The 22183-nt window shown below is 45.0% G+C and overlaps 2 protein-coding genes across 2 annotated transcripts in view; both read right to left on the bottom strand.

The window, feature by feature from the left end:
* Positions 1–3476, bottom strand: part of TBC1D2 (TBC1 domain family, member 2) — a 64672-nt gene extending 61196 nt beyond the window's left edge. Inside the window, exon 1 of the mRNA XM_006863191.1 lies at positions 3114–3476. Within this exon, the coding sequence (XP_006863253.1) occupies positions 3114–3476 (363 nt within the window). The remainder of the gene's footprint in view (positions 1–3113) is intronic.
* Positions 3477–18513: 15037 nt separating this feature from the next.
* The window catches only part of GABBR2 (gamma-aminobutyric acid (GABA) B receptor, 2), a 474372-nt gene continuing 470702 nt past the window's right edge, over positions 18514–22183 (bottom strand). Inside the window, exon 19 of the mRNA XM_006863147.1 lies at positions 18514–21084. Coding sequence (XP_006863209.1) covers positions 20919–21084 — 166 coding nt within the window. The 3' untranslated portion in view covers positions 18514–20918. The remainder of the gene's footprint in view (positions 21085–22183) is intronic.

The following is a 22183-nucleotide window of genomic DNA, read 5'->3' on the forward strand; positions in this document are numbered from 1 at the left end:
ACAAGGGTTAGTTGGCACGGCCACGAACCTGGGAAAGTGGGAGCACTCTGGGACTGCTGGTCCTTTCTGGGTACTGGGCTGAAATGCAGGGGAGGTCATGGGAGGCTGTCTCCGTCCCAGAAACAAACAAACAAACACCACTACAGGGGACAGCTAGGGGCCCACTGCTGAAACACCGTATGTTTCTTGGCCACAGAAGACAATTGAGGCTCTCATCCCCCGTGCCTCAGTTTCCTCATCTGTACTATGGTGACAATAAGGCCCACTTCACAGGGTGGTTATGAGGTAAAGGAAGGAAGGGGTCCACCATCATACAGCAGGTATTCACACAGTGCTCAGCGGATAAAGGAATTGGGAGATGTGGTGAGGTGGGAAAGAGCTTTGGAACTCTGACGCAGATGGGGCCCTGGTGCCATCACGCTGGGCTCTAAGCTGAGGCACTGAAACCATGGGTGTGGATGGGGACAGGAAAGCCACATGCACACAGGAAGGTTATTAGTATAACAACAAAGTGGCATTCTCCAGCAGTGCCAGGACTCCAAACCAGTTAGTGGTCGAATACTGGCCATTAGTCATAAACGGGCCACACACCCACTTTCATATGTATGACCTCTGTGGATTCACCAGGAGGGAGGCACGACAGGAGTAATCGGCCCTTTCTACAGATGGAGAAACTGAGGCTTAGACGTCACTTAAGCAGATGGTGGTGGAGCTGGTCCCAGAACCCAGATCTCCCACTTCTAGATCAGAGCTTTGTTGGAGATTTATGGCTATAAGTAGAGAAAGTGTGAGCTCGGTTAAGGTGGGCCTTAGAGGGTGGGTGACTTGCAAGGAGGGGATGGTGAGCCTCACAGAGTCACTCACAAATCAAGACTACAATCAGAGTAGCAGCAGGCTTCCTGGCAAGCGACCTTTCTCAAGAGGCCCGCACGGGGCCTGGGGACTCCATGAAAGAGGCCTCAGCCTGTCACGAAGATTTCAAATGAGATAAAATGATGTCCACCAGTCTTCTTTCCACATGCTCCCCTGAGAGACTTTCAACCATGACAAGCTCCAGCCCAAGGCCAAATACCCCACTTTATCAGTTAATTTACCAAATTTACTGTGTATCACAGACTGCTAGGCATTGATGAGACTGTGGTGAACCAACATACGTGGTCCTTGTCCTCTTAGAATTTAAGAGTCTACTGAGGGGGACATAAATCTGGATGTCCCCGGGCTTCTTGTCAGGGACAAACCCAAGCAGCCAGCCAGCCTGTTACAACCCTAACTGCCCCCTCACACTCTATCTCCTAAACATGACCAGCCATCTCCACCCTGCCATCAGTGCCCTTGCTCAGCTTCATTCTCTCCTCATCACCTCCAGATAGATGGCCTCCCTGACCATCAGCGTCACCTTCCCCCTAACTTGCTCTCTACCCGATAGCCAGACTGAGCTTTCTCAACACTTTAGTCTCATGGCACATCCTTACTTAAAGGTCTTTCACAACTTTTCACAGTCTGCTGGACAAAGTCCAAGCTTTCGCCTAGTCCACAAATGCCCTGGCCTTGGGTCTCTGCTCTCAAAAGTCTGTCTTTTGGGTCCATTTGTTCCCCAGGATCCTGTGATTTAGACACTCTGGGATGTACTGTGTTTTCCTACCTTTGCTCATGCTGCTTTCTTGGTTTGGAATATCCTTCTCTCTTTTGTCTGCTGATAAAACCTATTTCCTCTCTCAAGCCTCAGGTGTCCCCTCTCCTCCAGGATACCCTTCCTGGCTAGTCCCTCCCATCTAGTGGAACCGATTTCTCTGTCATCACATTTTTCTACCACCACTAACATTTTACTATGTGTTAGTTTCCACATCAGTTCCTTCCCATCAGACTTGAAGCTGTCTGAACGTCAGTGGGGTAGGTCTGGTCTTCTTCACACCCCAACAATGTCTAGCAGAGTCAGGCACACAGACAGATCAATGGGATAGTCAAAACCATGTGTTGGAGACCTTGTATAAAGCACTCAACCTGTGGGAGAAGGGAGCTGTGGACCATAAAACTTCTAAAATGTCATCCCAGGCCTGAAATTCATGGTTTCCATTGTTTTAACCAAGCCCCCACCAGACAGAGCCAGTCAGTAAAACTAACTGAACCTGTGGGCAACCTCCAGGGGACTTGAGGGTTTGGTATAAATGGTAAGAAGATGGGGATGGGGTAGGAAAGGCTATCTCTTAGCCATACTCTTCACCGATGTTCACGAACTCTTGACCAAGTCTTGTCTTTCCAAATAAATTATGAGGCCACTGGCAATCTGACCTTGGTTCCACCACATTTATTGAGCACCTACTAGGAGCCACGCTATATTCTAGGTGCTGGAATACACCTGTGATGTGCCAGATGCTTTGTTTAAAGTCTCATGCTTTGTTTAAAGTCTCACAGGCTACCTAGATAATGAGAGGTTAAGTAACTTGCTCAGGGTCACACCACTAGTAAAGTAGCAGATACAAATTTGATTCCAAGCCTGTCTGATTTCAAAGCATTGCTTCAATCTACCTCATTTACACATGATAAAACAAAACCTACTCGTTTCTGTTGGTGGAAAACTGGTTCAGACATGCCTTGTAAAACCTGGGTTTAGCAGTGAAACCTAAGCATTCATCTTCCTAGTCCCTGCAAGCATTTTCCAGCATTAACTCCTTTTGGTCAAAATGTCAAGTAAAAAATGAATCAGATAGAAGACCCCAAAGCCCTGATCTTTACTATTCTTTAGTCCCAAGTATGAATGTTAAAGGTAAATGCTTTGTTAGGCTGACCCCAAAGTTAAAAGGTTTGACTGATGCTGCGCAAAGTTCCAAGACTACAGAAACCAAAGGACTAAACCAAGTGTATGTAGGGTACACTACTCTTGATGTATGATGCCTCTTTAAGACTCAATTTCTTGATTTGTAATAAGGGCCCATCATTCCTGCCTTGCCTACTTCTCCAGAGGTGGTGTGGGAATCCAGTAAGAAATGGGTGTGGATGAGTTTTGGAAAGAAGCATAAAAGTTTTGTTGGAGTCAATTTACTATAAGCACACCCCGTGCTCACTGTGCCCTGGGAACCAACCACGTCTGAAAAGGAGAAAATCTTCCCGTTTACCTTGAGGGTAATAACCCGGCTGGGAGTCTTGATTTCGAAAGTCCCCTCCTCAGCGTCCGCCTTGCAGTCAAAGACTGCACTAGAGACGTCGATGCTGTCCAAGGGGTTGGCATCCTGCGCGGTGCGCGAATAATACAGGTGACATTTCCTCTCATCGTAGAAGAACCAGCGGGATTTCCAGCCCCGAATGGGCCCTTTGCCGCCAAACTTACTCAAATATCCACAGAGTTTCTTCGGGGTCGCCTCCAGGGGCCGGGCACAGCCCTCCGACACCTCGGATGACAATATCTCGGGGACCCTAGCTGACTCCTCGGATCCGGGAACAGAGCTAGTCTCCAGGAGGTTCTCCCGAAAGCCCTCCATCTCTGCTTGTCCGCGATCACAGGGACAAGAATTCCTCAGTCTCACCCTGGCCAGGAGTCCGAGACTCAGCGGGCACCTTCGAAAGGGAGATACCTGGGCATGGGCGGAGACAGTGGTGGATCCGCCTGCAGGCCCAGGTGTATGCGACTCGAAGATTGCACACCCAGGTTCAGGCTGAGGTTACGCCCCTCTCGCTCTCCCTCCCATAAAACCACGCCCCCAGACCGCCTCCGCGGGCTCCGCCCAAGCCCGCCTACTTCCGGCTTCTCGTTGGCGGCGCTCGGCCATTTTTACTGAGGGCACTGTAGCCCGTAAGATGGGCCTAAGATCGGAGGTGTGGCGACCCTGAGCTAGGTTAAATGGGCAGAGAGATGCGGGCAGAGGCCGTGTCTTTGACTACACTGCCTTGGTAACCTGCGGAATAACAGATGGTCTCCTCTGGTGCATCTGGGTCGCCCGCTTTTTCTCCTCATGGCCGCGTGGGCCACCGTCGGAGAGTGCGGCCAATGGCTGAGAAGGATGCCGGCTCCACGACCAACTTCCGGGCGTGAGCGCCGCCTCGGGGTTTGGTTTCTTTTCTGCTCTGCTACTTCAGAGCCCGGTGACTTCACGGTCACGGCTTTCCTGTTACTCGTTGGACCGCGGTGACCGCTCCCGTGTGCGTCCTAACTCTCATCGCCTTGCACTGGGCAGCCAGGTTTGGCTGCGGAACTCTGCGAAGAGCAGCCGCTCGTGCAAGGCGAGGACCTTGATCACTCCTGGAGAGTGGCTGGTTCAGTTAAAAACCAAAGAAAAAGTAACTGGGATTTGACCAAGTTGTTCAACTTCCTGCCTCATCCCACCTGCTACACTGAATTGATCCCCGTCCCTCTTGTTCAATGCACATCTCACCCCTTGGGCCGTGCGGCCTTATACTGTTCACCTTTTTAAGGGCTTTGCTGTTTTTCTATTGCCCTTTCTAAAGCTCTCCTCTTTCTTTAGCTTCTCCCCACACCACCCTCAATAAAACCGTGCACTTATTGATGCTGCGATGTGGTGTATTGTAGATGTCAGGGTGCTGGAATCCATTTGCGGAATTTTCAGATTCCCACTCTTGAACGATTATTCAGTCTTCGTTTTGTCTTGTCTATAAAGGTGGAACTAGTGATAATACCTAATGAGCCCTGGCGTTGCAGGGGGAAAGCGCTGGGCTGCCAATCCACTAGCAACTCAGAGGGAGAAAGGGTTTGTGGCAGTTCGCTTCATATCACTTACTTAGGACATGTTGTCAGGAGGGACCAGTCCCTGAAGAAGGAAATCATGTTTGGTAAAGTGGAGGGTCAGTGATGAATTGACACAGTGGCATCAACAGGTTCAGACGATTGTGAGGATGGTGCAGATCGGGCAATGTTTAGTTCTGTTGTGCATATAGGGTCGCTCTGAGTCGGACCGGAGCCAATAACCACCGCCACCACAGCAGTATATGTTAGCCCTGGTGTGGCGCTGCGGGTTAATACACCAGACTGCAAAGCCCTTTGAACTGCAAGGTCGGCAGTTCAGGCTCACCAGCTGCTCCTCGGAAACCCTATACAGGGTCCCTATGGGTCGGAACCGACTCAACAGCACTTCAAAACACAACAACAGTATGGTTTAGGTTGTCTCAGGGGAGAAAAACAATAAAAAGAATATAAATGATAAGTTTAGGGGTATTAGAAGGGAACCTCTGTTGATTTAGATTCCAATGGCTGTACATTCTAATGTCTGCACTTCTGAGTATTACATCAGAACATGATCAACATTCGACCCCATTCTCTTCCTTTTTCCATGTGTTAAGTGCTGTTGAATCAGTTCTGACTCAGAGACTCTAAATCAGAGACTGTAAATCTTTGCAGGAGCACAACAAATTATTGAAAGCCTAATTTTTCTTCTACGGATGGCTAGTGAACCAGAACCTTTCCACCACTTTAGTATTATTAGTAGCGTAGTGGTTACGAATCGGGCTGCGAATCTTAAGGTCAGCAGTTTGAAACTACCAGCTGTTCTGCGGGAGAAAGATGAGGATTTCTGCTCCCGTACAGGTTTACAGCCTCGGAAACCCTGTACAGGGTCGCTATCAGTCGATTCTGTGGCACAAAACCACCACCACCGCTAGAAAGCAAGAAGTTAGCAGAAAGCGACACCTTGTGGCCTTTGTGGTGTACGGTGCAGCACTGTATTTGTGTAGGGCAGAACATTTGACTGGTTTTGGGGTGGCGATGAGTAGGAACTGCAACAAGCAATACTCCTACCTAAAACATATCCAAAATAGGCAGGTTAATAATATAGCAACTATAAAACCAATATATTTTAAGTTTACTTTCAACCCATTCATCTGGTGAAAGTATGGTTATATCAACCGAAGTATGTATTTTTTGTGTGTGTTCGGTGAAAGGGGTCATTTCATCAACTAATGAAAGATTACATTTTAAGTTATATGGACTTGTCTTCTATGCCACATTGTATTTTTACTCTTGTCAAGTGCTGTCAGGATTCATAGTGACCCTGCATAGGGCTTTTGAGACAGGTGGATTTAAACTACCAACTTTTAAAAAACTTTTTATTGTGAACTGAGTTAAGGTTTACAGGGCAGATCATTAATTTTACATCCCACAGATCATATACTTCATTTCATTACAATAATTGCAACCCCCTCCATGTATTTACCTCTATTCACTTTAACTCTTGCATTCCTCCCTGTCACCCAAGTTAATTTGTGTCTACCCTCTAGCCTATGAATAATTTTCCCTTCCACTCCATGGGAGAAAGATGAGGTTGTCTGCTCCCTTGAAGATTTAAAGCCTCAGAAACCCTATTTAGAGTCACTATGAGTCTGAGTCAGAACCAGCTCTATGGGACTTAACAACAACAGAAACATTACTTATTCAAATGTTTGTCTTATTATATAATGTACCTTTATATGCATAAAATACAGTAAAGAAACACTTCCAAATACACTTAAACATCTTTAGCAGAATGATTTTGTGTTGTTAAGTTCCATTGAGTTGGTTCCAACCCATAGTGACCCTGTATAGTGTTTCTGAGAAGCAGCTAGTGACCCACAGTGAGAAGCAGTTGGTGAGCTTGAACCAGCGACATTACAGTTCAAACCAACTTTGCAGTCCAGTGCACTAACCCACAGCACCATTCCAGGACTCCATAATAATAATAATAATAATGTTCTGATGCACATGGCCTGCTTGCAATATACTGAAAAGCAATGCCTATTTGTTATTACAAACCATACAGGTTCCTCAAATTATTAATATAATAGGATTTATGGGTTTGGTTTGTAACTATGAGCTATACGTTAGCCAGATGCATGAATGTTTAGAACCAGGGACTGGCTGTAAATGGGAAGCCTTTTGTTTATAACTATGGGTTTTATTTAAGTTGGATGTCTGGATGTTATAAGCCACTGTTATACAGGGATTGCCTGTAAATGGGAAGTCAAAAGAGTAGATGGGAGCTTACAAAGAGTAGCTTCATGTGTCCTGTATCTCTTTCTCAAGTTGATTCTATCAAAGATACTATAGTATTGGTTGTCATTATAATTTGTTCCTGTTTTAAGAGGAGCCAGGCATGTTAAAAAAAAGAATACAAGAGTGTACAAGATTTATACTACTATTTATACTTTCCTGTCTGTAATTTATAGTCTTTGATATATAATTTCATTTTCTCATCTTGTTTTTATAAGCTCTTGTTTATAAGACATATGAGGAGAAATAAAAAAGTATTGCTACAAAAAAAAAAAAAAATCCTTTTCAGATAGTTCCATTACCTTTTCTTCCTCAGAAATTAAAAAAAATTTTTTTGGTCTCTGCACATTGGTCATTTGGAGTTTTTCTCTCTTGTTTCTTTATGTAAGTTAAAACATCTATTTTCTCTGGTGCATTATGGGCTTGACATGTTGTTGTTGTTGTTGTTAAGTGCCATCGAGTCGGGTCCGACCCATAGCGACCCTGTATTGGGTTTCCGAGGGTGTAAATCTTTACGGGAGTAGAAAGCCTCATCTTTCTCCCGCGGAGCGGCTGGTAGTTTCGAACCGCTGACCTTAAGGTTCGCAGCCCGATTCGTAACCACTACGCTACCAGAGCTCATATGTGTATTTAATTGATTATTGTAAGTCGATGTGTTCTCAGGCTTCTGTGGGTGTAGTTAGAGAATGGAAGTGTGTGCACCATTCCTGCTCACTGTTTGTGCACCTCAGTTTAGTTAGGATGGATTTTCCTTGTTTTGACTGCTGTCTATCATTGATTAGGTGGCATAGGAGCAGGTATTGGTTCTTGCCCAGTGGGTGGAGCTGCAGAAAGCACGGTTGTGGCTGGGCTGTATAGGGCACAGTTGCTGTCTCCAGTTGGGTGGGTAAAAGAAAATACCTCCCTCCTCCCCTCCACAAGAAAACAAAACAGAATAAACAAATAAGGAATAAATAATGAAAATATTAAATAATAAACAGACAAAAAGAAAACAGGCAGCAACCAGAAAAAAGAATTTAATAAATATAAAGACAAAAGAGAAACTGGAAATTTGAGCTATAGAAGAGAAAAAAAATAAAGAAAATTAAAGATTTGAATTTGTTCTTTAATTTTTTTTCAGGTTGAGAAATGCTAAGTGTGTTCTTCCTTTTTGGTTTTCTAATTCCAGGTGTTTGTACATTTCATTATAATACTTGATTTTGTTTTCTCGAGCTATCCTTTGAATTTTTCTGTTCAGCTCTTTGACTTCTTCATTTCTTCCTTTTACTTTAGCATGTTTACACTGAGGAGCAAAGTTTATAGTCTCTTCTAACATCCATTTTGGGTTTTTCTTTCCTGTCATTTTAATGACCTTTTGCTTTCTTCCTGTATGATGTTCTTAATGTCATCCCATAACTCTTCTGGTTGTCAGTCATTAGTGTCTAACACATCAAATCTGTTCCTGAGATGGTCTCTAAATTCAGGTGGGATATGTTCAAGATCATATTTTGGTTCTCGTGGACTTGTTTTCGTTTTCTTCAGCTTTGGCCTTAAGCAATTGATAGTCTATTTCACAGTCTGTCCCTGGTCTTGTTTTAGCTGATGATACTGAGATTTTCCATGGTCTATTCTCATGTTGTTGTTAAATGCCATCGAGTTGGTTTCCGAGGAGCAGCTGGTGAGTTTGAAGCGCTGACCTTGCAGTTCAAATGCCTTTGCGGTCTGGCACATTAACCCACAGCACCATACCAGGACTCTGGTCTGTTCCCGTAGATGTAGTCAGTTTGATTCTGTGTATTGCATCTGGTGAAGTCCATGTACATAATCACTTTTCATGGTTTTTAAAAAAGGTATTTGCAATGAATAAATTGTTGGTGTTGCCAAATTCTATCATGTGGTCTCCAGCATAAGTTCTATCACCAAGGGTCAATTTTCCAACTACCAATCCTTCCCCTTTGTTTCCAACTTTTGCTTTCCAATCACCAGTAATTATCAATCCATCTTGATTGTATGTTTGATCAATTTCAAATGGATGAAGTTTGTTGTTGTTGTTAAGTGCTGTTGAGTTGGTTTTGACTTATAGTGATCATGAGTTTCTGAGGCCGTAAATCTTTGTGGGAACAGAAAGCCTCATCTTTCTCCTTCGGACAGGCTGGTGGGGCTGAACTGTCAACCTTGTGGTTTGCAGTTCAGTGCTTATTGTACAGAGAAGTTGGTAGAATTCTTCAACTTCATCAACCCTGGCTCTAGTGGTTGGTGTATAAATTTGAATAATAGTGATATTAGCTGGGTTTCCTTGTAGGTATCTGGATATTATCATATCAAAGACAGCATTGTATTTCAAGATCTTGAAATGCTCTTTTTTGATGATGAATATGCCGCACCATTCCTCTTCATTTTGTTGTTCCTGGCATAGTAAACCATATGACTGTCAGATTCAAAATGGCCACTACCAATCTATTTCAGCTTACCAATGCCTAGATCGATTTTATGTATTCCATTTCATTTTTTGCAACTTCCAATTTTCCTAGATTCATATTTTATACATTTCATGTTCTGATTATGAATGGATGTTTACAGCTGTTTCTCTTCATTTTGAGTTGTGCTCCATCAGCAAATGAAGGTCCTGAGAGCTTTGCTCCATTCACGTCATTATGATCAATAGCATTTTGAGGAGGCAGTCATGTTTTGAGTGCCTTCCAACTTGAGGGGTTCATATTCCAGCACTATATCTGAAAATGTTCCACTGCTATTCATAAGGTTTTCAGTGCCTAGTCCTTCAGAAATCATCTCCTTTTCTTTCTTCTTAGTCTGTCTAAGTTTGGAAGCTCCACTAAAACATGTCCACCATTGGTGATCCTGCTGGTATTTAAAATACTAGTGGCATAGCTTCCAGTATCATAATAATATGCAAGCCACCAAAGTATGATAAGCTGACAGATACATTGAACACTAATGACTGTAAACCAGAGGAGTGATGGGGCAACATCAGAACTTCATACATGAAGAAAGCAAAAGATCACTAAAAAGACAGGAAATAAGAGTAGATTTGAAATAAACGTTAATAAAGTTCTTTGCCTAGTTTAAAAAAAAAAAAAAAGACAGGAAAGAAAGAAAAGACCAAAATGTATGTCAGAAGTGACTCTGAAATTTTCTCTGGAACATAGAGAGCCTAAAGTGACTGGCAGAAATGGTGAAGTAGAAGAGCTGAATTTAAAAGGGCACCCCAAGAAGACAAAGTGAAGTATTATATTGATGTGTGCAAAGACCTGGAGTCAGGAAACCAAAAGGAAAGAACACGCTCAGCATTTCTCAAACTGAAAGAAATAAAGAAAATATTGAAGACTTGACTTACAACATTTCAAGTTTCTATTGGTTAAATATTGAATATTGGTACAGAAAGCATCAAAACAAGATAGAAGGAATACACAGTTACTGTGCCAAAAAGAATTGGTTGATGTTCAGCCATTTTGGGAGGTAGCATATGATCAAGAACCAATGGGACTGAAGGAAGAAGTCATTAACAAAACACAAGGCTCCAGGAGTTCTGGTAGTTTAGTGGCTACGAGTTGGGTTGCTAACCTCAAGGTCAGCAGTTTGAAACTGTCAACCATTTTGGGAGGTAGCATATGATCAAGAACCAGTGGGATTGAAGGAAGAAGTCTCAGCTGCACTGAAGACATTTAACACAAAAACAAGGCTCAAGGAGCTCTGGTAGCATAGTGGCTACGAGTTGGGTTGCTAACCTCAAGGTCAGCAGTTTGAAACCATCAGCTGTTCCATGGGAGAAAGATGAGATTTTATACTTCCATAAAGATTTACAGCCTTGGAAACCCTTTGCAGGGTCACTATGAGTCCGAACAACTCCATGGCACATAAGCACCACCACCAAGAACTGATGGAATGCAAATTGAAGTGCTCCAACCAACTGATGCAGCACTGGAATCACTCATTAGTCGGTGCCAAGAAATGTGGAGGAGAGCTACCTGGCTGTCTTAGTTCTCTAGTGCTGCTATAACAGAAATACCACAAGTGGATAGATGGCTTTAACAACCAGTCTGGGAGGCTACAAGTCCAAATCCAGAGCACTGACTCTGGAAAAAAGGTTGTCTCCTTTTAGCATCTGTAGGCCCAGCATTCTCTGGAGATCTCCAACTGTCTTGGTATCAATCTTCCCCTGGATCTAGGAGCTTAATAGTGCAGGAATCCTAGGTCCAGAGGAGGCACTCCACTTCAGGCTCCTTTCTTGGTGATGATAGGTCCCCCTTTCTCTGCTCATTTCTCTCTACTTTTATATCTTAGAAAAGATTGACTCAAGACCCAACCTAATCCTGTAGATTAGCATTAGCATCATAGAAGTGAGGATTTATGACACATAGGATAATTATATCAGATCAGGGCTGGTCACATCAGATTGCATCATGGGGGAGGTGATTAAATTATAGATCTCACCATGGAAATCATTGTGTCTTAACTGCTGAACCACTAAGAATCCAGGCCCAGCCAAATTGACACAATCTTTAAGTATCACACTAACTAACTGACTGGAAGAGATCCATATTTGTGCCCATCCCAAAGAAAGGTGACCTGACAGACTGTGTGAATTGATGAACAATATCATTAATATCATACTCAAGTAAAATATTGCTGAAGATAATTCAACAATGGTTTTAGCAGTAAATCGATTGGGAGCAGCCAGAAATTCAAGCTGGATTCACAAGAGGATCTGGAATAAGGGATATTATTGCTAATGTTAGATGGATCTTGATTGAAAGCAGAAAATATCAGAAAGGTATTTGTGGTTTATTGACTACACAAAGGAATTCAATTATATTGATCATAACAAACTATGTATAACATTGTGAAGAATGGGAATTCCAGAACACTTAATTGTGCTCATGGGGAATCTGTACATAGACCAAGAAGCAGTTGTTAAGACAGAACAAAGGGATACTGGGTGGTTTAAAATCAGGATAAGTGTACAACAGGATTGTATCCTTTCAACAAATTTATTCACTTTGTATGCTGAGCAAATAACCAGAGAAGCTGGATTACATGAAGAGGAACACAGCATCAGAATTGGAAGAAGTTTCTTTAATAACCTATGAAATGTAAATAACATAGTCTTTAATAACCTATGAAATATAAATAACACAGTCTTGCTTGCTGTAAGCAAAGATGGCTTGAAGTACTTGATCATGAAGATCAAATAATACAGTGTTCAATACAGATTATAATCCAGTGTAAAGAAAATTAAAATCCTCTGTAAAAAACATCATGATAGATGGAGAAGACATTGAAGTTATTACAGATTTCATTTTACTTGGATCCACAATTAATGCTCATGGAAGCCACAGTCAAGAAATCAAACAACATATTCCATTGGGCAAATATGATGCAAAGGACTTCTTTAAAGTGTTAAGAACAAAGATGTCACTTTGAGAATTAAAGTATGCTTAACCCATGTCATGGTATTTTTCAGTTGCCTAATGTGCATGCAAAAGCTGGACAACCAATAATGAAGACCACAGAAGAACTGATGCATTTGAATTGTGGTGTTGGCTAAGAATATTGAAAGTACCATGACTTCCAGAAGAACAAACAAACCTGTCTTGGAAGAAGGACAGCCTGCCAGAACAGTCCTTAGAAGGCAGTATGGCGAGACTTTGTCTCACATACTTTGGATATGTTGTCAGGAGGATCAGCCCCTGGAGAAGTACATCATGCTTGGTAAAGTGGAAGGTCGTCAAAAAAGAGGAAGACTCCCATCAAGGTGGATTGACATGGCGGCTGCAACAATGGGCTAGAACATACCAGTCGTGAGGATGCCGGATCAGGCAAGGTTGTGTTCTGTTGTACACAGGGTTGCTAGGAGTCTGGAAGAACTTGAGGATACCCAAGAACAATTACAGGAATCCAGTCTCATTTACATAACAAAGACAACCCATTTCCAAATGGGATTATATCCACAGGGATATTGTTACGTGCTGTCTCATCAATTCTGACTCATGTGCCCAATAGAACCAGACACTGCCTGCTCCTGCGCCATCTTCACAATTGCATGTCTAAGGCCGTTGCTGCTGCCGATGTGTCGTTGAGGGTCTTTTTCGCTGATTTTTCCTTTACCAAGCATGGAATTAGGATTTACAACACAGCTCAATCCATAACAGAGCCTCTCTTCAGGGCCATGCCGCGAGAGCCATTTGGTGATTCCTGTGCTAGTCACACGAACTGCAAACTCTCTGTGCGGCTCATAATGACAGAAGGCCCAGGGAGAGAGGGAGAATTGAGGGGAACACCGCTCAACAGCACTGCTTCAAATTAAAGTTGAGAGTTATAGAATATAGCAAAAGTCACCCACTCAAATGCGTAGAGTGAAGGCAGGTAATAATATATGTGAGTTAAACAGGCTGAGGGCAAGGAAAAGCAACACAGTACAGGCAGAATGATAGATGTCAGTGGACACTTGGTCTCCCTGTAGGATATTTAACAGAGACCCGTGGAAGCTGCGGTGAACCAAAGGACACGTGTGCCCTATGGAGAGGAGCACTTCTAGTCAGTTCTGATGGGTGGCTGGCATATGAGAACGTGGGCCTAGAGTTGCTAAGCATTATTTTTCAAGAGAAGCTAGAAGTGCAGAGCTTATATGCATAATTTTGTAATAATAATAGTAAAGCAATAGAACATTGTGTAAGCAAATGCTGTGCCATAAAAAGAAAACACTCGTTTGTCCTATATGACAAATGTAGCATCAGTGTGCAGCCTCTGAAGCATGGATCTTTAAGGTCATCCATTCTAACCCCCACCTGATATAGGGGTGCTCTCCAGAATCCCTCTTGGAACCCTTCCAGTGATGGTACAGAGGGCAGGGGGGCTCAGTCAGGAGACCCGGTGATGGTGTAGATGGCAGGAGGCTCAGTCAGGAGACTGAGTGATGGTTCAGGGGGCAGGGGGGCTCAGTCAGGAGACTCAGTGATGGTGCAGAGGGCAGGGGGCCTCAGTCAGGAGACCCAGTGATGGTGCAGGGGACAGGGGCGCTCAGTCAGGAGACCCAGTGATGGTTCAGGGGGCAGGGGGTTCAGGAGACCCAGTGATGGTGTAGAGGGTAGGGGGGCTCAGTCAGGAGACCCAGTGATGGTGTAGAGGGTAGGGGGGCTCAGTCAGGAAACCCAGGGTTACTTCACCATCCATGTGCTGGCAGAAGACTGCAGGTTGCTATGATCCTGAACAGCGTTCAGAGGAGTTTCCAGACTCAGAGAGACAAGGACCTCTAGTCTAGAATATATTTAGAAATATATTCTAAAAATCATTGAACTTTACGTTTTAAAAAGGAGTCCTGGTGGTGCTGTAGGATAAGCACTAGACTGCTAACCACAAGGTCAGTAGTTCAAACTCACCAGCTGCTCAAAGGGAGGAACAGGAGGCTTTCTGCTCTTGTAAAAATGATTCCCTGCGTAGGGTCACTCACTATGAGTAGGTATCAACTTGATGGCAGTGGGCTTCATTTGGGGTTCTGGGGGTACATGGTAAATGAGTGAGTTGTATAGTATGTGAATTATATCTCAATGAATCTGTTTGAGGGGAAAAAACCAACAGTTTGTGGACAATTAAGCACCTCCTTGAACAGACCAGATTTGAGGCTTCTGCAGCTTTGGGGTATGGATGGGAGGTACTGTGCTTTGCTCTCACAACCCTCTCTTCTTCTCTCCTTGCGGAGACATCACAGAGAGGAAACAGACAGGAAAGGAATAAGGATATTACTTATGTGACTCCCTGGTGAGGTTTCCATTGGCAGTTACTGTGAGGCTAAGGCTGAGTGCTGACTCTCCAGTAGGGCCCAACCACTAAAAACCCCACAACCTTCCTTGGTGTTGACTCCATGGGAACCTCACGTCTCCTTGCCACTCCACACCATGGAAGTTCTGTTTCCCCTCCCCCAGGAGGCTAGCTCTGCCATCTTTCTCCTGCCCTTTCTCCACACCTCAGAGGCCTCAGGTCTGCACATTGAGCACTCTGGTGATGGAACGTTCTGAAGTTTTCTGCCAGTCTTTGACTTGGTGAAGGGCAGGAGGCTGAGGAATAATTCAGGTACCGCTAACTTTATGGGGAGAGGGGAATTTATCTAATGGGCAACCCAGGTCCCAGGGAATGGGAAGTTTTAGCTTTATGAATCCTGCATTTGCTCACCCCCCACCCCCACCCCCCGTGGTCCTTTCACTCAGAAAGGAGCTAAAAGCAAACAGGGGAACACGGAAAACATGCCATTCAGTTTTTATATCTCTGTGAGAATTTACTGGTAGGTGGACTTCTGCTTTCTATTCATTGGTTGCTCCTCTTCATCCTGCTCTTATTCACTCTGTAGGAACTTGAGGTTCTAGAAGTGTGCATGGGGCACTTCCCTCAGGTTTCAGAAACGGTCGGCAGAGATTTATCTTTAGAGAAGGCAGTGAGGATTGTTTCCTGATTGATTGGGCCACTGCACAAGAAACTAGGAAAGGGAAGGCGTTACATCGTGGGCTTTCGACACTACTTCGATTCCAGAACTTTCCTTCCCTCTTTCCTCCCTCCCTCCTTCTGCCTCTCAACAACGTAAGTCAACTAACAACACAATTCTTAAGGCTGCCATAGAAAAAGACCTCAAAATGAATGTATTTAAAAGCCGTGGTTGTTGTTAAGTACCTTCGAGTCAGTTCTGACTCATAGTGACCCTGTATAGGGTTTCCGAGGAGCAGCTGGTAGATTTGAACTGTCGACCTTGTGGTTCACAGTCCAGTGCTGATCCTACAGCGCCACATCAGGAGTTCTCTTTAAGGCTGTTGTAAGTGCAGTTGGGTAGGTTCCAACTCAAAGCAACCTTGTATATGATTTCCGGGGAATGTCTGGTGAGCTTGAACCACTTACCCTGTGGTTCAAAACGACTTTGCAGTACAGCACATTAACCCACAGCACTACACCAGGGCTCCATCTGTAAAGGTAAATGTTTGAATTTAGTGTGTTAGTGGTGGTGGTGGTGGTGGTGGTGTGCCGTGGAGTCGGTTCCGACCCATAGTGACCCTGTACAGGGTTTTCGCAGGCTGTAAATCTTCACGGGAGCAAAAGGCCTCATCTTTCATGCATTCTCTTGGTCAGCTCTAGGGGGCGCTCCTACCTTGACTCTTTCAGTTTCTCATGACTCTGACTTTTCTTGGCGTTCCTTGACTTGTAGAAAGATCCTCACATGTTGTATGAAGGTAAGTAATAAAGTATTGCTACAAAATCATAGAAACCATTCATGAACAAAAATTTCAAAATATGAAGCTATTGTTTCACAATGTATCCTTCACCTAGGACCAAACACTTCTCAAGGTGATATTTCCATCTCTCAAACCTTTCCCCGAAGAATTCTGCCATCTTCAATTTATTGCTGTTGTTATTATGTGCCGTGGAGTCGGTTCCGACTCATAGTGGCCCTGTACAGGGTTTCCGAGGCTGTAAATCTTTACAGGAGCAGAAAGAATCATATTTCTCCCATGGAACAGCTTGGTAGTTTCAAACTGGTGACCGTGAGATTAGCAGCCTGGTTTGTAACCACTACGCTACCAGAACTCCTTCTTCAATTTATACCATGTCAAAATGGTAGTTTTGGCATCCTTAAGGGATGAAAATCACATTCCCTTGAAATGTTCTTTGAGTTTTGAGAACAAAAAAAAATGTCTGAAGGAGCAAGATCAGGGTTATAGAGTGGATGGGGTACGGTTTCTCAACGAAATTCTCATGGGATAGCTCTTTCTATCTTTGAAGAATAAGCAGGTGCATTGGCGTGATGGAAACAATTCCTCAGCACAACTTTCCTGGCCTTTTCTTCACCAGTGCAGTCTTCAAATTTCTTAAAACTTCTTAACAAAAAGTGCCGATTGATAGTCCTTTGAGAAAATCTATCAAGATGGTCCGTTTGGGACCCCAAAGCATCACTATAATATTTGGAGCTGACCTCTCTGCTATGAATTTAACTGTACTCAACGGCACTTAGTAACAACCACCACTAGATCCTCACCGAAGCCGTTGTTTTGATTGGACTTTTGAAGGTACTCTACTGAAAGCAAGATCAATGTACTGACAGAACTTGTCTGCGGCCATCCACTGATCGCAGAGACATGTGAAGCACATTTACTTACCCTTATATTCTCCTTGTGTTGTTGGTGTTAAAGTGCTGTTGAGTTGGCACTTAACTTGTATGGGGTTTCCAAGGAGTAGCTGGTGGGTTTGAAGTGCTGACCTTGTGTGGTTGGCAGACTAGTGCTGATTCTACATCTCCACACGGGAAGTCCCCTTAAATGATTGCTCATCCCTTATAGAGGCACTTCCTGATTCCAGGAAGTGTTTCCTGATTCTGAGTGTGGCTCCTATGATAGGCTGATGTGATTTCTTCCTAGCATACGTTTCCCCATTAGGTTGGGCTCTATACAAGGCAGTGTGGAGCAGTGGCTATGGAGGAGATCCTCTGGGGTAGAATTCAGGAGTGGAGCCTGGGGACTAGAAAACTCCTCCTGGGAACAGCCTTCCATTGAGATCTAGGAGTCCTCCACATCAGATGGCCTCAGGCGTCCCCAATCTCGACAGCTACTCCTACTCTAGTTCTCTCTCCTGGACCCAGTAACTAACTTGGGCACACGTTAGTCAAAATGTTTACTTCTGCAAAGTCTCGTTCTGAGCCACATGGACGGTCTGACCCTTGGTGAACATTGAGGAAGGAGACGTGACTCCCGTCCTCAGGGAGTTTGTGGTCTGGGGCAAAGAAATGGGGACAGCATGGGCTTGAACCCAGTACCATGAGAGAGTGGCAGTGCCGTCGGCACAGAAAATAGAGAAAGTGTCTTGTCAGGAGAGCTGGGAAGATGTGGTGGTGGGGACTGTGCAAGATGGGGAAGGTTGAGATGGAGCTGCAGAATCCAGCATGATGGAGGATGTGCTAACGGTCTTGTGGGGTGTTGGGAGCCTGGGGCCAAATATGGATAGGCCATGATTACCTGGAGGAGGAGGTAGGGCTGGGAAGGCAAGGAAGCATCTATTTTAGTCAGGAACTTTTGATTTCAAATGATGGGAAACCAACCTGAAGTTTTGAGTCATACACCTACTCATGATGACCCCATCCCCATGATTAGTTGCAATCATGGGGATGACTCCACTGAGATCCATAGGGGTTTCTTCCCAACATGAACTAGCATAAAGAGCAATTTATTGGAACATCAGTATTCCAAGAATCCAGGGAGCCAGAGTGCTGCTGTCCTTCTGGAGCAGAGGGACCAGGGGCTCAGACACTGTCAGGACCATCTTCTGAACTGGTGTCTCTCTTGCTGCCAGATTAGATTTCACCATAAGGCGGAACCCTGAAGAAGGAATTTAATGGCCCAGCTGGGCTCAGGTCCCCACCCTTGTGGGATCACAGGGTAACAGGACTGTTGCATTACTGTCAGCAGAAACCAGGGAATGGAAGTTTCTGGAAGAAAAGGGAACGCAGAGATAGTCTGAGTTTCTGAGCAGAGGACTATGGCCTGTCCTGACCTGAACGGTGGGGACAGTAGGCATTAAAGACAACAGCTTTTTCCCTTTTATTCATAAAAACAAATTTGCAACAATTTATTAAAAATTGATACCATGCAGTAGGGGTAGAGAAAGTCCTCATTTACATTTGATTCTGGCATTTCCAGTCTAATTTAAAGCGTTTGTGCACTAACATCATTGGAAAATGTCTTCAGGCCAGAGCCTCTTCCGAAATGTTCGGTGTGTGTGTTTGTTGCATAAAAAAGAACAATTAAATAACTAGAGTCACTTCTGTGGGTCTTGTTATTTGCGGGGAAATGGGGAAAAAAAAAAAAAGGTGAACCTACAGCATCATTAAAGACACAGGTTGTACTCGTGGGTGAGTGTAGGAGATGCCAATGTTCAGGGGTCACGAAGGGTCACAGACACACACTCACCTCCGACAGCCCGATATTTGTGATTTTCCCCCCCTGCTATGCTGGAATAATATTTCTACAGGTATTTTTTGTGTGTATACATTATGTACAGTTAATTGTCTCTTTCCCTTTGAAAAATTAATGTGTGTCCTTGAAATTAAATCTGGCTTGGGTGAAATCAAGAAAGCAAGTAAATACTGGTAATACACAGTGAGTGACAACACCGATTTTTAGTGCCTAAAAACAGAGAAGGACTTCAACTTGACCTGTGATGTGCTAAAATTTTTTTTTTTCCCCCCTAAAAGCTACAGTTCCTCCATAACTTCTCTCTGGGGGAAGGGAGGGGAAAGCTGTCCTCGTGCAATAGGGTGTCGTGAAATGTTGGCGATGGTAAGGTTCCGGTGGGTCCTTTTGTCAAAGCCTGGTGACAACAGTGGCTCTGGGAAGAGATTATTGCCTGCCTGTTGAAGCTGCCATTAAGTTTCTTTAGAAGGTGAGCCACCTGCTCTGATGTGCAGTCGTCTCGGACATTGTCCTACAGGCCTTTCTTTAGCCAAAACTGAACCTGTCTAGGAAGGTGGGGAAAGCCGGTGGGGCCGTGCTCCAGCGGGGTGGTCTGGGTAGAGGGCTGTGCTGGGAGCTTCCTTCTCTGGATTACACCCTGTTGTGGTGAGGGCTGAAGGTCATGGTCACATCCATACCTCTCGGTCAGGGCCGCGTCGTCGCTGTGTGGTAGAAAGCTTTCTTGGATGAGATCAAGGTTTGATCCTCAGAGTGACCCTGTGAGGTAGGCAGGACAGGTCTTGTTTCAAGTCCATTTTGTTAGAGAGGAAACTGAGGCTCAGAAACACATGAGTGACTTGCCCAGGGTCACACGGGGAGTCAACAGTGGGGTGAGGACTTGAACCTAGGTCTGTCTGACTCCCAGGCCAGTGCTCTGTGGGGTTCAGTTAAAAGGGAAGCTTGGTCTTCAGTGTGCTGACTGGTCAACACCAGTGGTCCCCAGGGGCCTGGATGAATGGAAGGTGACCTTCCGGAAATCACGGGAAGCCCCCAGCCAGCAGCTCTCTCTCCTATGACTATAGGGATGTCTTTTTGAAGAATGCCCCCGATTCACTTTGGTCAGAAATAAAGTCAGTGGGAAAAAAACTGCCAGCCAGCCCTTGGGCCCTCATGAGAGAGGTTAAAGTGCACAATCTTTCCTGATGGAGCTTGTTGGGAACAGACATTCCATGACTAGCTCGGGTGGTCCCCTTATTACTGGGAACACCTGTTATGAACACAAGGACGCGGCCAACATGGTGGGTGCATGGTGGACTGTCGGTGAATGCTGCAGTATGGTGTCCAAAGAGTGACGTGCCCTAAATCCCCACTGTCCCGGAACGGGTGTTATTGTGTTAATGGGTGGCATTTATCAGACAGTAACAAACATCTCAGATGGAGGTCCCACTAGGAGGCCTGTGGCCTCCAGTAACCCAGCCCTCGGCCTGCCCACCCTGGGCTGTGCCTGTCTGCCGGTCCTGCAGACTCCCTGTCCTAGGAAGGCTGGAGTGGGTTGGACTGGCTGCTGGGGGCCTCCTCCCCCAGATGGAGAAGGGCTGGCCTGAGGGTCTGCAGTCAGGGATGAGTGGACAGAGCGCAGAGGTGTTTTCTCCAGAAGCTCCTCTCCTCTCCCAAGGCTGTGTGGGCCCCTCGACTCCGTAACTTCTAGCTGGAGTCCCAGTGCCTCCCTCCTCATCTAGAATTGTTTATTTGCCAGTTTCCAATATTCCTGCTCCTCCTTGTTGCAGACATTAAGGGAGAAGTCATTTCCATTCCTCTTCTTTGTGAAAGAATAAAAACTTCACAAATAAGGCTCGAGGTCAGGTGCCAAGTCCCCCCATCCTGTCCACCTGAGTGTCCTCCGAGTAGTCCCGTGAGGCCAGCGGCACACCCAGCTCTCTGAAGCCAGAGCCGACAGGGTTCCTGCAGCAGATGCCTCTGCCTGATGTGGTTCTGACATGGAGGAGGCCCCGGCCCCAGGCCCCCCGCCCTTACAGGCCCGAGACCATGACTCGGAAGGAGGGTGGCACATGTCTGTGGCGGGGGCTGGCGGTGGGGCTGACGCAGGGGCTGACACAGCTGGCGTCCACGCCTCCGATGGATGGGAGGTAGGCGTGGTGGAGGATGGGGAGCTGGAGGGACAGCCGGCGCTGGATGCTGTGGGAAAGGGGGTTGGGGAGAGAGAGAAGTTAGTGAAGCTATATGGCTGCTTACCAGAAAGCTCTGTGGACTTGCTCCGGCCAAAAAAGCTGAGGATGGCTACATACATTTCCCTGAATCCAAGATCTGTCCACGCAAATAACAATAACAACAAAAAACCCACCAAAAAATCCCCTCAACTTTCAGCCATCCTGCTGGTATCTAATGAGGACATATACGTGCCAGACAGGGCTCTAGAAGCCACCATAAAGACAACAATAAACAAGGTAAACACCATCTTCTTGAATTTAAAGGTAGGATTTGGAGGTGGTTACTGTTACTGTCATGTCTGTATGGGAGGGAGGAGGAAGGGGGGAGTCATGGCTTAGGGGGTGCTGAGTTTCTATTAAATGGCAAAAAAAAAAAAAAAAAAAAAATTGGAAAAGGTTAATGGTAATGACCACATGACAGAATCAGTATCAGTGAACTGCCCATGTAGGAATCTTTGAATTGGCAAATGTTTTCCTAATAGATATTTTTTATGTGCACACACACACATGCACATACAAGAGCAGCAAGTTAAAAAGGAGCTGTTCTGACATCATTCTCACTGCCACACCCATTTCACTCACCCCCTCTCATTACAGTGTTAACAACTGTCGTGCCAATCAATCGCTCTAGTGGTAGAAAGACTGCTTCCGGGAATGTGCCCTGCTCCCCTGCTCTCCTTAGCTGCACTTGTGTATAGTCCTTTGGTGGAGCCCCCGGCATATTGCAGCTGAGAAGTAGTATTCCCTGGGGAAACGGACTATACTCCCCTGGCCTACATGTGGATTCCAACTCAGAGTACCACAAGATGACAGAGTAGAGATGCCCCACAGAGCTTCCAAGGCTGAAATCTTTCTATCACACCCACGGAGTAGCTGGTGGGTTCAAATTGCCAACCTTTTGGTAGCAGCCAAGTACTTTAATCATTTGCTCTAGCAGGGATCCTTTACAGTATTTTTACTCCTCCATATGGACAATGAATAAAGAAGACAGTAGAAGAATGGATGCATTTGAATTATGGTGTTAGAGGAGAGTAATGAAAATACCATGGACTGCCAAAAGAATAGAC

The sequence above is a fragment of the Chrysochloris asiatica genome, unplaced genomic scaffold (assembly GCF_000296735.1).
Source record: "Chrysochloris asiatica unplaced genomic scaffold, ChrAsi1.0 scaffold00053, whole genome shotgun sequence".
NCBI classification, from domain to species: domain Eukaryota; kingdom Metazoa; phylum Chordata; class Mammalia; order Afrosoricida; family Chrysochloridae; genus Chrysochloris; species Chrysochloris asiatica.